Genomic DNA, 13,272 nt, shown 5'->3' on the forward strand with positions numbered 1-13,272 from the left:
CAATGCTTTCTTGATACTTTTTTCTAGCTTAATCAATGGTCAGTGCATCATGAGACCTGTGCTGCTTCAAATGCCAGTTTAGAAAGCAGAGTAAGGATTTGAGAGAAGCAGTCATGTGTCAGTTGTGGTTGCCAAGTACGTGGTTTGCTGTTTGCTGTGTCTCTACCTGAATGCAGGAGCAGACTCTCATGGTGTGCTACAGAGCTCTGAGTTCCACAGGCCACCCTGGTTCAGGGAAACCATCTGGAGCACTTGTTAGAGAGGTCCTTTGGTGTCTTCTTGGGAGAAGCCCAGGAATGCCCTGGGCATGCCCAGAATTTGCCCAACATGGCTGCCCTTGCCCCCACTAACAGGTTATTGATGCTGCCCCTTCTCTTCTATGTCCTAAGAAAAGCTTTACATGAAGAACTAGGTATCTTATTAACTTCTCAATACTCCAAACCTGATCTAGGAGTTTCTCCAGCCTTTGTTCATGGACCTATTCAGCTATACCAGGTATTCAGTGAGCTTGTAAGACTGCAGCTTGTGCATGGACTGGTAGGGGTGAGGCCCATGCAAGCCTTCTCTGTGACAGTCACTCAGACAAACATGGGCATGAGACAATTTTTGGAAGATTTTGCCTCTGTGTGGATCATCTGATCCGTGAATGGGAAACAGCCTAAGCTGCTGGACCACGACAGAGGTCTTTTCTTGATTTATCAGTCCCTATGTAGTTTCTGAATTTGGCAGCAAGAAGGAGGTTGAAACAGTCCAAACCAGGGCTGCAGCCCAACCTCTTGTGTCTCTGACTGACAGGAGTGCTTAAATAAAAAGGTGAGAATGGGGCTCTCCACCTCTCACTTTGTCAATTAGAGGGGAAAGAGGAGACATTAAATTAGTTATAAAGGTACCAATCATTAAAGCAAATTTGTGACGCGGTTTGCTAGTTTTGCTTAGGCAGCATAAAATGTTTTTGCAACTATGCTACCGCCAGAAGATTCCTTCCAAATGGCAAATCTACACATGCAAATATTGACTCAGACCTCCGTCTCAAAATGAAAGATTTCTGTGCATAAAAAATTTTTTACCAAACTGATGTGGGCTGCTCTATTTCAGTAAACAACACTTTGTAGCATGGTTTATATGCTGAACTGAAGGTGGGATATGTGGGCACGAGGATACAGAGAACAAGGACCTCAGGTGTATATTTAAAAGCTTAAAGTCTGCCAAGGGAGTCAGATCTTGTGCAGTTTACACGGATGTAGAGACAGGTCCCAGCTGATCACATCTCCATGCTGTAGAGGCTGAATACTCTCAATCCAAGTTCTTTCAGATATTACACATGAGGAGAGTTTAATGTTTAATCCCAAATTTTCTTATTGAGCATACTTGACATTACATTGGATTTTGAATTAGCAGAGGGATACAACAGTTTACTGAAATTGCATCACAAGCATAATAAAGCATTTGCAATATACAGTTGAATCGCAGTAGAAATGTGATTCTCATTAGTCTCTGTATGCTCAGTGTCAATGTTGGGCCTCAGTCCCTGTGAAGAAATATATTGACTGAAACCATCTCAAGCCCATTGCTCCCTTCAAATTTTTCCATTTTGTCCATTTTTTGTAATTTATGTTGGACTGAGCCACATATACATGGCCCACCCTCCCTACCCTGTATTTTAGTCTGGTTTGCTCAGAAAGACATCAGTCTGAGGGAACCTGATGATTCACTGGTGCAGCTGTCTTATCGAAAACCATGGTAACCCTTCAGTCTCCCTGGTGTTAAGATACATGCAGTTTTTCTTTACAGTACATTATTTCTCTTTACAGAATATTATTCCTCCAGCTCATTGTCATTTTGCCCTTCTCCTGTGGGTGTGTGCTGGTCTGTCAAAAGTGCCCACGTTTTTAGTACGAGGGAAGAATTTATTTCTTTCCTCCAGGTGGTCCAGATGAGATCTACTATGTGTTCAGCTTGGCAGATCACAGGAGCATGCAACAGTGCAAAGCAGGGATCTGTACAACCTGTCTCAGTCATAAATGACAGATTGCAATTCCATTCTTCCTTTGAGAACGACAGAGAATATTTTGAAGAGGGAATGAAGCACCAGCTGCCAGTGAGTGGAAAAGAAGGAGTATGAAAAACTCTCCAACACAAAATTCAAAACTACTAGTCTGAAAACTTGAATATGTTTCCAGAATTTTATTAATATATATTCTTAAATTATAATGTGTAACTATTTTTTTGCGTAACGTTGATCTAAACTCAAACCTTGAAGCTCTAGTAACATATAATGAATGATTTTTTAAAAGTCATTATTAAATTAATAACCACATATTCTATTTACCCATCCTGAGTTTTTGAATACAGAAACAATACCCTACAAGTGCCCTAACTAACTGTGGTAGAGTTTAGGCACATATTAAAAAACATCACATTCATTACCTAGGGGATACCAAACCAGAGTATAAGCAAGGGATCTGAAAACTTACGAATGGAAACCAAATGATGAGAGCAAAAAACCCATGGGAATACACAGATAGTGTTCTTAGTACACTAGAGACTTAGCCTTCGCCTCTATTTTGCAGAATTATGTCTTGATTCCATCTTGTGTATTTGATTAGACTAGATATGATAAATGAACAAAATTTCAACTACTATTGATTGAGGACTGTCACTAGTAAGTATGGGTTGGAAAGCAGAAAGGGAGGGATATTGAAATTTGGTGTTCTGATGCTATTATGGCACTACTAAATGAAGAAAAGACAGTCAGAATTAGAAGAAAAAACAACTAACCAACGAACCAAACCCCCAAACAAACAAACAAACCCCTCCTCTGGAATTCTTTTTTAGGTTAGTTACAGCAGAAGAGATTTGAATTTGTTTACTGTTTTGTGACCTGACAGTTCAATATAAACAAGAACTGTAGCCAGCATAATACATTTTTTAAGATCCAGAGTCATACTCACTTCATACTCATAATCATACTCATATATATCATATAATCATACTCAGCTCACCTGTTCGCTCCTCCTAGGAAGATCTTAGGACTATCCAAAATCTAAGGAGACTTCACATTATATGTATGCGTTCTTCTGCACCTCTGCAACAGGAAGCAGTTTCTACAATGTAGGTAGAAGCTGTGAATGGTTCTGCCTGGTGAATGACAGTAACTGTTCAGAAGAGTGCAGTGCGGGTTGCTTCATATTGGAAGAGGAGATAAGCAGAGATCCTCATGTTTCTTAATGTACCCTTTTTCTGAAGTGATACAGATTAGATAGGGAGAAGACAATTTTTATCTAAATCATAATCGTCATCTTTGTCTCAAAAAACCCACCCACCCAACCAACCAACCAACCAACACACCCAAAAAGGCAAAGATTTGATATTGACCACACAACCACCTAGGGACAGTATTAGAAACAATATTTGAAATGTCAGGATAATGAGCTCCTCTTTTATACTTTTATTATGGCCTTAGAGAGCAAAACACTTTTTTGGTTTTATGAAAGAATGTGATTGTAATTTCATCATTATTAAACAGACTGAGGGAAGCTGCTTCTTCCCAGTTTGGTTTCACAATAGAGAATTTACTTATTATATGTTCTAACATGGTACAGTTTAAAAAAGTACACAGAAATTATATTTGCATTTCATACATAAAATGACAAAAGAAAATAAATAATAAACTTTTTTTTTCTGGGAAAAAAAAAGGAAACATTCTTTAGGTGTTAGTCTAGCAGTTATTCCAGCTCAAGATGGTCTTACAATGTGACATTTTGAACATCCTAAGACAAGGACTGCTCCTTGCTTTAATAGATAATAATTCAGAATCTCCTTTGTTTAAAGTATAGATTTAGATCCCCTAAAAAAAAAAAAAGAAAAGAAAACCAGGTAAAGATCCAAATGTATGGTCTTGTGTCAACAGTAGGATTTTTTTTTTTTACTAATTAGGGAGCAGAAATTTAGGTATACAGTTGTAGTAAAGAACATTTGGTAAAAAATTAAAAAATTACCCCACTGCAGTAACTGGAAAGGTGCAAAATTAGCAGAAGTCATAAAGTAATATAAGTTCAGCATTATAAAAAAGGATTCTATTCCACCTTCTGGTTAATATGTGCTTAAAGACACAAAGCTCAAATTGAAGATTTGAGAAATGGGAGGTAGAAATGGAAATAAAGAAACCAATACACGACATACTGTGGAAAATTTCCTAAAACTGGTAAGACATTTGAAATCATTAAAAATTCTGTAGAAAAGTTTACAGCACTTTGAACACAAATAAACCAAAAGTATCAATGATCAACAGCATAAAAATAATGATAATTTAAAGTACTTCAAACCTACCTCAGCTCGAGCAATAAAATAAAATACACACACATATAAAAATGGTTTACACAAATCTAAGGAGAGAGAAAAAACCTTTTCAATTGTACGAACATGTATCTCGTCTGAATTTTTTTGGGGAGGAAGGTGTGGTGTTTTGTTTATATTGTAGACTTTGCAGCTCTCTAACAGGTTGCAGCAAACGATGTGTCGTCATCCGTCACGGAGACAGGAAAAAGTGGTGGGAACCCCGCCCCCGCGCTCTGCAGTCCTCAACCAGGTCGGACCGACGACAATATACAGGCGCCGGGGCCCATTTCCCGCCGTACAACGGCTGCGGCTGAGCGAGGAGCAGTATGTCTGGCAGAGGCAAAGGCGGGAAGGGGCTCGGCAAGGGCGGCGCCAAGCGCCACCGCAAGGTGCTGCGCGATAACATCCAGGGCATCACCAAGCCGGCCATCCGCCGCCTGGCTCGGCGCGGCGGCGTCAAGCGCATCTCGGGGCTCATCTACGAGGAGACGCGCGGCGTGCTGAAGGTGTTCCTGGAGAACGTGATCCGCGACGCCGTCACCTACACCGAGCACGCCAAGAGGAAGACGGTGACGGCCATGGACGTGGTCTACGCCCTCAAGCGCCAGGGACGCACCCTCTACGGCTTCGGCGGCTAAAACAAACCTTTTGTTCCCGGCTCACCTCGAGAAACGAACCCAAAGGCTCTTCTAAGGGCCACCCACTTTTTCTTTCAAAAGAGCTGAGTTGCTTCGTAGCTGGTAAAAAGGAATAATGCTTTTAAAATAATCTCCTATAAATTACTCTTATTTTCTGTCGGTTATTGCTTTAAGAAAAGTTCTTTGTTAATCACTTATTAACTAAATGCAAATAACATTTTGGGGGCCCATCTTGCATAAAGAGGGGAGGGGATATAGTAGGGTTTTATTAAATAGGTTTAGGACCTTTTTTTTCAAGTCTCCATAAAAGTAAAAGGAGTAGCAAAGCACTCTAAACTTGAACTCCTGATCCGAGCTGACCTGTTTTACAGGCACGTCATCTGTTTTTTTAAATTAAATAGTGATGGAAGTAGATATGTTTACACTTCAGTTATGTTAATGTCTATTGTGGTACTTTCTGGGACGTATCACGGCTGGTTGTTCCTTAAGCCTCTCAAAAAATTAAATACCGGAATGATTCCGTTTGTCCTCTAAAAGTGGCGTGTAGGAAATCGTCCATTATTCTTTGCGCATTCGGTGCGCTAAAGCTTAGGAAAGTTTCTTCTTTTAATTAAACGTTTAACAGCATAATTTTCAATTGTTTCCCTTTTGAACACTTTCCCCTAAAGGTTTCATTTTCGTGGTAGGCTGTAAAAATCGTTATAAGAAATAGACCACACTGAAAGCAGAAGCGGCGGGGGGGAGGAGCGGGAGGAGGCCGCGCGCGGGAGGCCTGTTGGTGAGGGCGCGCGCGCGCTAATGAGGCGGGCTTTTCGAATTTGAAATTATCCAATAAAAGCGGAGGATTCTTGGCAGCCAATCAGGGTGAGGAATGTTCTATAAAAGCCGCCCTCGGCAGCAAAGTGACTTTATTGTCTTGCTGCGGCGTGAGGCGTGACTCCTGTCTCTGAGTGATGGCGCGCACGAAGCAGACGGCGCGTAAGTCGACGGGCGGGAAGGCGCCTCGCAAGCAGCTGGCCACCAAGGCGGCCCGCAAGAGCGCGCCGGCCACGGGCGGCGTGAAGAAGCCGCACCGCTACCGGCCCGGCACGGTGGCGCTGCGCGAGATCCGGCGCTACCAGAAGTCGACGGAGCTGCTGATCCGCAAGCTGCCCTTCCAGCGCCTGGTGCGCGAGATCGCGCAGGACTTCAAGACCGACCTGCGCTTCCAGAGCTCGGCCGTCATGGCGCTGCAGGAGGCCAGCGAGGCTTACCTGGTGGGGCTCTTCGAGGACACCAACCTGTGCGCCATCCACGCCAAGCGCGTCACCATCATGCCCAAGGACATCCAGCTCGCCCGCCGCATCCGCGGAGAGCGCGCCTAATTCTGTGGCCACAGGTTCCGTCTAGATGATCCTGAACATTATTCCCTCACCCTAAAGGCTCTTTTAAGAGCCACCACATTGCACAGGAGAGTTGAAACATGGCTTTTCTCATACTTACAAGCTAGGGGTTCCGAAATTCTTACTGGTTATTGCAATTCTAATGATAACAACTTTGTAACGCTTCATTAGTCACCTTAAACTACTGTAATGTTTTGAGCAGTGTTAAATGCAATTTCAGTGAGGTGCCTGGAAATGCCCATTTAAGTATAAAGACTAAGCTGCACAAAAGAGTGATGTAGAGATAAAGCAAATGAGAAAAAGCAACACTACTACAGACAAGTTACACCCATTTTTCCCTTGCACCCTTTCCACTCCTGACATACTGCTTCCTGTAAAGTACTATATTTGCCATAATTTTTGTTGAGTAGAGCAGCCTTTTACTTTTAAGCATTATGGAAGGCATAACTTGAGTTAGTATTTGATGGAAGACAAACTTCGAATTTCAATCAGCTTTTTATTAACCATTATACTCTTATTTCTTTGACTCTGATGTACCAAAGAAATTTTAGCTGGATATGTCAGCCCTACCTCTATCACATGAATTAAATAGTGCTAAGATTATAAGCTTGATGAAAGGAATAAAAAATGATAAATTCGATAAATTATTCTGTCACTTATATTCTTAATTTTTTTCTGTTGTGACTGAGAAAAGGCTGGAGAAAAGGACTAAGGACAGTTTGGAAAAGGCGAAGAGAATCTAGTGTTTATTTTTGGGAAGTCGTTCTTCTGTTTTTGAAATACCTTGAAAGCACTGGCTCAGGAAAAGTTTTTGTGGGTTTTGTATGGTGCCAAATCAACCAAGGGAAAGGAAGAGGCTGTCAAGCTTTTGCACCTTTGCAACTAATGGGGGAGCTGCAGCAAAGAGGCCTATACGGTTTTGATCATCAAAGACAAGAGTTTTGTGTTTGATAAGAAGAAAATTGAGTCAGTAGAAGAAAAAAAATCAGGGAATCAGAAGGTCAACACTTAGGAGAATTTTGTTGATTCAGTAAAGTTTTGTAGTCAGGCAATTACACTTGGCCTTTAGTTCAGTTTTGGTTGTTCAAGGCTTGTAGACTCTCATTGTTTTATTATTTTAGAGAGGTAAGTTTTCTATTAATTCACAAATAAACCATCCAGATTCCTATGGATTTTGCTGCTTTGCTGTCCCAACATCTTTTCCTTTTCCCTTGATAATGGACTCTGGCCTATCCAATACTTCTATAAATGTAACCAGCCAAATTGGTCTGAAATTAAACTTCACATACTTGAGTATGGCATTTGGGGGAGCCTGTAAGAAGTTTCATATGGTGTGTTTCTGAAACACCCAACAGGATGTAAACATGATATATGTAAGAAATATTTATAACATAGTGATGTAGGTATCAAAGTATACACACACACATATATTTATACCTGTATACATATCTTTATATGCTCTCTTTTCCCTCAAAAATTTTAGTTCTTCTCAAATCCTTCCACTTCTGTCTCTTTCCCAAACCTCTCTGCCTCAGCAGCACCTGGCTTTGCTTTTTGCAGTTCCAACAATATGATATGGTATGAACTACCTCTCAGTTGGACTAGATGATCTTTGTGAGTCTCTTACAGCTGAAACTGTTCTGTTCCATTCATCCCTTTTTACATCATCACTTGCAGTGTAAGGTGACAATTTTAGGCCTTTGAAAGCAGCAGTGCTCATACTGGAATAGCACAGAGACTGTGCCTATAGGTTTAATTTAAAAGAAATTATATTATTATAATTTTAAAATTAACTACATGTCAGCCTACACTCTAAGACTTCAGAAGGCTCCATGCTGATACAAATTGTTGTTTCACACTGGCAATGTATTATTAGCTGAAACAACTTACCTTTGTAACTAGGCCCTACTGCGAGGTTAGCAAAGGTTAAAATGGCTAAAATCTCAGACTTATTGCAATTAGACTGGGGTCACTGGTGCCTGCTTGTAGTGCACATGCAGGCTCTGTATCTTCACTGATACTAGACTGTGGAATCTGCTCTCAAAAGCAAATGAAGAAATTATTCATCATGACTGATAATTAGTTGATACCTTGTCTGTGCTATCAGGTCTTGTATTAGTGCTATCTAATTAAATTGCTAAAAGGGACTGGGAAAGATTTTACGGTATTAACAAGGTGATACTTGTCAGAAATAAGACAGAGTTTCTTTATTTTTTCTAGTTAGCATTAAATATGCTCTAAGAGAACTGAAGCAGAAGGAACAATGACTGCGATTATGCTTTTGTTTCTGCATTTGTCTGACTTTTAAGAGCATGTGGAACTTTTATGGTTGGTTGAAAGGTCTCCTTCACTGCCCAGGTTGTAAGTTAAAATTCTCTTCTTACATCACGCTGCCTAATCAAACAAGGAGAAATATTTGTCATGCTATAGTATACAACTTCAATTCCAAAACCTGCAAATATTTTCTTTCTTATCAGTTAGGCTTCTTTTATTTCCATTCACTTCAAACTCAGAAAAGGTTTTAATTCACATGCTAAGGAATAGAGGTGAAATGTATCTTGAAACATTGAGGTGAAATACATAATAAAAAAAAGTAACATACTTTTCAATACAGACTGCACAGTCATTCCATTCAGCACTTGGTAACACTGCAGCTCTGCTTTCACTGCAGTTTGATTCCAAAATAAGGCCATGTAGACCAACGAATTCATTCAGGGGGATTTATGTGGGAGGAAGAAAAAAAGAAGCAGGGGAAAAAAAAGAAGACTGAACCCCTGAACAAACCTTAATCTTGTTTGTTAGATTCAGTGAGTCTTTACACTTTCTTTTCTCATCTACCCAAGTGCCATCTCTGACAGACTGTGTCTATAGCGCAGCATCTTTAAGCAGGCAAATAATGCCCAGAAGCCTCTAATGACAACAGATGACGGCTCTGGCTTCTAATAGCAGCCTTCAGTACTCTCTAGCACTCAGGGTTGTTGCACCCCAGGTACGAGATGTGCTTGCAGATGGGGAGAAGACAGGAAGATGTTTCCCAAAATAAGAGGAGAAACATCAATTATGTATGAATCTGCGTTATGAATCCGAGGCCTAATTTTTACTTCCCAATTTAATTCTCAGACTCTTGTTAGACCGATCTTGTCTAAGTAACAATTTGAGCAAAGGTGGGTTCTTGGAAATTTGAAAGCTGCATGCATATACATCTATCTTTCCAGATACTCATGAAGAATCCTAAAGAACTGGTTGCAGAAATCTGACAATTCAGCATGTCAGATATTGTGACCACTACCCGGAGAAGTGCAAGTTCAAAGACAAATACATTTATATCCATTACTGCAAAAACACATAAGTTTCTGCTCCAAGATTTCTATAAAACTCTTATTAAAAATACCCTCCTCCCAAAAAAATGCTCAGAAAATACATAACCTTTTTCCCACTGTTTTTTATTATTATATGGAAACAAATCTGGACAAACACGATAAGTTATTCCTCTCTACAGTACTTTTCTATCAGTTTCTTGACCTTTTCACGTACTTTTCTGTGCTGCAAGAAAGAAGCCTCAGGTGTCCTGTGTCATCAGCATGGTAGTCCCACATTTTGAGACCAGCCTCAAAACTGGTTTATTGAGGTGAATATTCTTGCTTCTGGCATTAACAGTGGTTTGAACAAGGTGGAAGCCCCCTTTAAGACAATTTGTTTTAGCCAGGTTTGACAGTAACACAGTTCCAATGAGCCACAGGAAGTTTCTGGTCTTGCTTTAACCCAGCCAGCCGCAGAGTTTAAGGCACAGATTTCCTGAGCACGGGCCCTCCCCGGACACAGGCGTGACCCTATCCTCCCCCCCCTGCCCTTCCACTTCCCTTCTCCCTCAAAGCTGTGTAAAGTCCAGCATTGTCACAGGGATGTAGATCCCTCCATCGTGCCTCAGGCTGTCTGCTCAACCCCTCTTTAAGTAATATATCGATCTCTCATTTCAGCCCTTTGATTTGCGTCTCCTTCCCCCATCCAGTGTTCATAAAACACCTGTTATTCCCTTTCAGTATTTGCAAAGTACTACGAGTGAATTGCAAACAGGGAAATATTAAGCCTTGTGGGGTTTTTTAAGGACAATTCTTTACATGCAGGAAACAGTAGAATAAGATGGGACAGAAATAAGAGCAGCTGGGACCTCAAAATAAGAGCTTTCAGTCTGAAAATAAATGTTAAAACCCTGACCGTTCTACAACAGCATTACAGCTCTTTTTATTGACCTATGTAGTGGCTCTTAAAAGAGCCTTTGGGTCTGTGTGGACTGCCTCTGTGCCTTGCCGGGGAAGGGCTGCGACAAGAGACTCAGGCGCGCTCTCCGCGGATGCGGCGGGCGAGCTGGATGTCCTTGGGCATGATGGTAACGCGCTTGGCGTGGATGGCGCACAGGTTGGTGTCCTCGAAGAGCCCCACCAGGTAAGCCTCGCTGGCCTCCTGCAGCGCCATGACGGCCGAGCTCTGGAAGCGCAGGTCGGTCTTGAAGTCCTGCGCGATCTCGCGCACCAGGCGCTGGAAGGGCAGCTTGCGGATCAGCAGCTCCGTCGACTTCTGGTAGCGCCGGATCTCGCGCAGCGCCACCGTGCCGGGCCGGTAGCGGTGCGGCTTCTTCACGCCGCCCGTGGCCGGCGCGCTCTTGCGGGCCGCCTTGGTGGCCAGCTGCTTGCGAGGCGCCTTCCCGCCCGTCGACTTACGCGCCGTCTGCTTCGTGCGCGCCATCGCTCCCTGTTCAGCGGCTCTCCAAATAAGAACACCACCTAACTGCAGTAGCCGCTGCAACGCCTCTATTTATAGAGCCGCCTCGTCTCTGATTGGACCACAGCAACGCGCTCTCATTGGCTGCCGTGTCAATCCCTGCCCGCAGCCCCTCGGACCCTCACCCCGCGGCCCCGCGGCCGGTCCGTGGCCTAGGGCGCGGCGGGTAATTCAGACACTGCGCTCGTATCCCCTCTGTTTGGACTGCTGTTCCTCTGCCAGTCTCCTGGGGTGATAACAAAAAAAGGAAAAACTTACTTCAGTGCCATAGAGAGCTCTTTCTTGTGTTAACGGGCACGTTATCTCGAAAGTCTCAAAGGAAAAATCGGCTGTTACCTCCAAATACAGGCGCTCAAAGAATCTAATAATGCAAGCTCGTAGCTGTAACAAGTTGTAACAAGTATGTAACAAGCTGTAACAATCGAGATCATATTTTCATGTTTTTCCCCTTTTTTTTCCTAGTTTTTCTTTTTTTTTTCTCTAGTTTTATTTTCACTAGGAAATTCTGAATGAGAGGCCTTACATATCACCGGGTAAAATCGTGACTTTGAGTCTACTTAGGCAATTAACTTTTTTTTTCCCAGTGAAATTAAAAGCTTGAGGAATATGGTATCAGTCTATTATTTAATTTGTCCCTGCTCATTAAGTTTGTGACAAAATCAGGCTGTGGCCACAAGTATTTATTATCATTGTTTGCAGTTGGCAAATGATCTCCAAAGGTTTTAGGTAAAGTTGAAATCCTCTTCTTTTCCCTTCGGTGATGAAGGAAGTACAACAAAAATTTTTTCTTTTAATGTGTTTCTAGGGTCATGATTTGGTTTTATTGTCCTGTCCCCTCCCAGCCCTTCCCTTCCCTCCAAATTAATAAAAAATATGATCTCTAGAAAATAATAATAGATTTACTGAGATTTCTTTTAGAAATAAACCATTTGACATGGAAAGGAAGTTTATAAAAATTAGAAATATAAGAAAACGTTTATCTCAGCAAGTTTCTTATTTTTCCCTAGCTAACTGATTTACAAGTATCTACTTAAAAATGTTAGAGTAAAAAAGACTAAATTTACTTCAGTTAGTTAAGTTGGCAAACATTAAAAAAAAGGTAGGCTTCCAGCTTTGACTAAATAGCACTCAAAGTGATTTTTATTGGGGTACGTTTCTAAGAGAATTTGGAATACACAAAGAAAAGTGCATCTTACACAGCAGTGAGCACCTAGCCCATTAGCCGCAGTTACACATTACTCAGCGCATGGTTAATCACAATGCATGACAGTGGTATTTCATCACTAGTATTATTAATTTTCATAAATTGGATACTGCACACTCAAATTCAGTTACCGTTTTCAATTAAACAAGTTAACACAGCTCTTTTAAGGAAAAAGTGGGTGGCTCTTAAAAGAGCCTTTGGGTTCGTTTCTCGAGGTGAGCCGGGAACAAAAGGTTTGTTTTAGCCGCCGAAGCCGTAGAGGGTGCGTCCCTGGCGCTTGAGGGCGTAGACCACGTCCATGGCCGTCACCGTCTTCCTCTTGGCGTGCTCGGTGTAGGTGACGGCGTCGCGGATCACGTTCTCCAGGAACACCTTCAGCACGCCGCGCGTCTCCTCGTAGATGAGCCCCGAGATGCGCTTGACGCCGCCGCGCCGAGCCAGGCGGCGGATGGCCGGCTTGGTGATGCCCTGGATGTTATCGCGCAGCACCTTGCGGTGGCGCTTGGCGCCGCCCTTGCCGAGCCCCTTCCCGCCTTTGCCTCTGCCAGACATGCTGCTCCTCGCTCAGCCGCAGCCGTTGTACGGCGGGAAATGGGCCCCGGCGCCTGTATATTGTCGTCGGTCCGACCTGGTTGAGGACTGCAGAGCGCGGGGGCGGAGCTTGGGTCTCGCTCCCGCCACTTCCTCCCCTTCTCCAGCGCACGACCCGCGAGCGCAAATGTGCGGAATTTTTGCGAATTTCTCTTCCCCGCAGAGCAAGCGGTTCGGTGTTTCTGCCACTTTTCGGAGCGTTCGATTTTTTTTTGTTTGTTTGGCTTTTTGTTTTATACTTGGTTTTTTGTTGTTTGGTTTTGGTTTCGGTTTTTTGTTTTTGAGTTTTTTTACAGCAAAGTCATCGTGTCTTTGTGTATAATAGTTTATATATATTTTT

At 42.4% G+C, this 13,272-nt stretch overlaps 2 protein-coding genes across 2 annotated transcripts in view; one reads left to right on the forward strand and one right to left on the reverse strand.

Annotated features, from left to right (window-relative positions):
* Nucleotides 1-12,912, reverse strand: part of LOC113965756 — a 29,894-nt gene extending 16,982 nt beyond the window's left edge. Inside the window, exons 1-4 of the mRNA XM_027679599.1 lie at nt 12,585-12,912; nt 11,396-11,518; nt 10,773-11,107; nt 9,006-9,014 (exon numbers count right to left, since the gene is read on the reverse strand). Of these exons, the coding sequence (XP_027535400.1) occupies nt 9,006-9,014; nt 10,773-11,107; nt 11,396-11,518; nt 12,585-12,893 (776 nt within the window). The 5' untranslated portion in view covers nt 12,894-12,912. The remainder of the gene's footprint in view (nt 1-9,005; nt 9,015-10,772; nt 11,108-11,395; nt 11,519-12,584) is intronic.
* LOC113965947 (histone H3-like) lies at nt 4,651-6,437 on the forward strand. Its single transcript, XM_027680040.1, has 3 exons — nt 4,651-4,950; nt 5,253-5,297; nt 5,928-6,437. The coding sequence occupies exons 1-3, from the start codon at nt 4,665-4,667 to the stop codon at nt 6,338-6,340; spliced, it is 744 nt and encodes a 247-aa protein (XP_027535841.1). The 5' UTR covers nt 4,651-4,664; the 3' UTR covers nt 6,341-6,437.
* Nucleotides 12,913-13,272: the final 360 nt, after the last annotated feature.

Source organism: Neopelma chrysocephalum, unplaced genomic scaffold, assembly GCF_003984885.1.
Source record: "Neopelma chrysocephalum unplaced genomic scaffold, ASM398488v2 Primary Assembly neopelma1_59, whole genome shotgun sequence".
In the NCBI taxonomy this organism is placed as follows: domain Eukaryota; kingdom Metazoa; phylum Chordata; class Aves; order Passeriformes; family Pipridae; genus Neopelma; species Neopelma chrysocephalum.

Excerpts from the sequence above, each read along its gene's own strand:
- LOC113965947 (XM_027680040.1), top strand. The coding sequence starts at position 4,665 with ATGTCTGGCAGAGGCAAAGGCGGGAAGGGGCTCGGCAAGGGCGGCGCC. Across the intron at positions 4,951-5,252 it reads CGCCCTCAAGCGCCAGGGAC|GTTTAGGACCTTTTTTTTCA; the intron begins GCACCCTCTACG and ends TTTATTAAATAG. Across the intron at positions 5,298-5,927 it reads CCATAAAAGTAAAAGGAGTA|TGATGGCGCGCACGAAGCAG; the intron begins GCAAAGCACTCT and ends CCTGTCTCTGAG.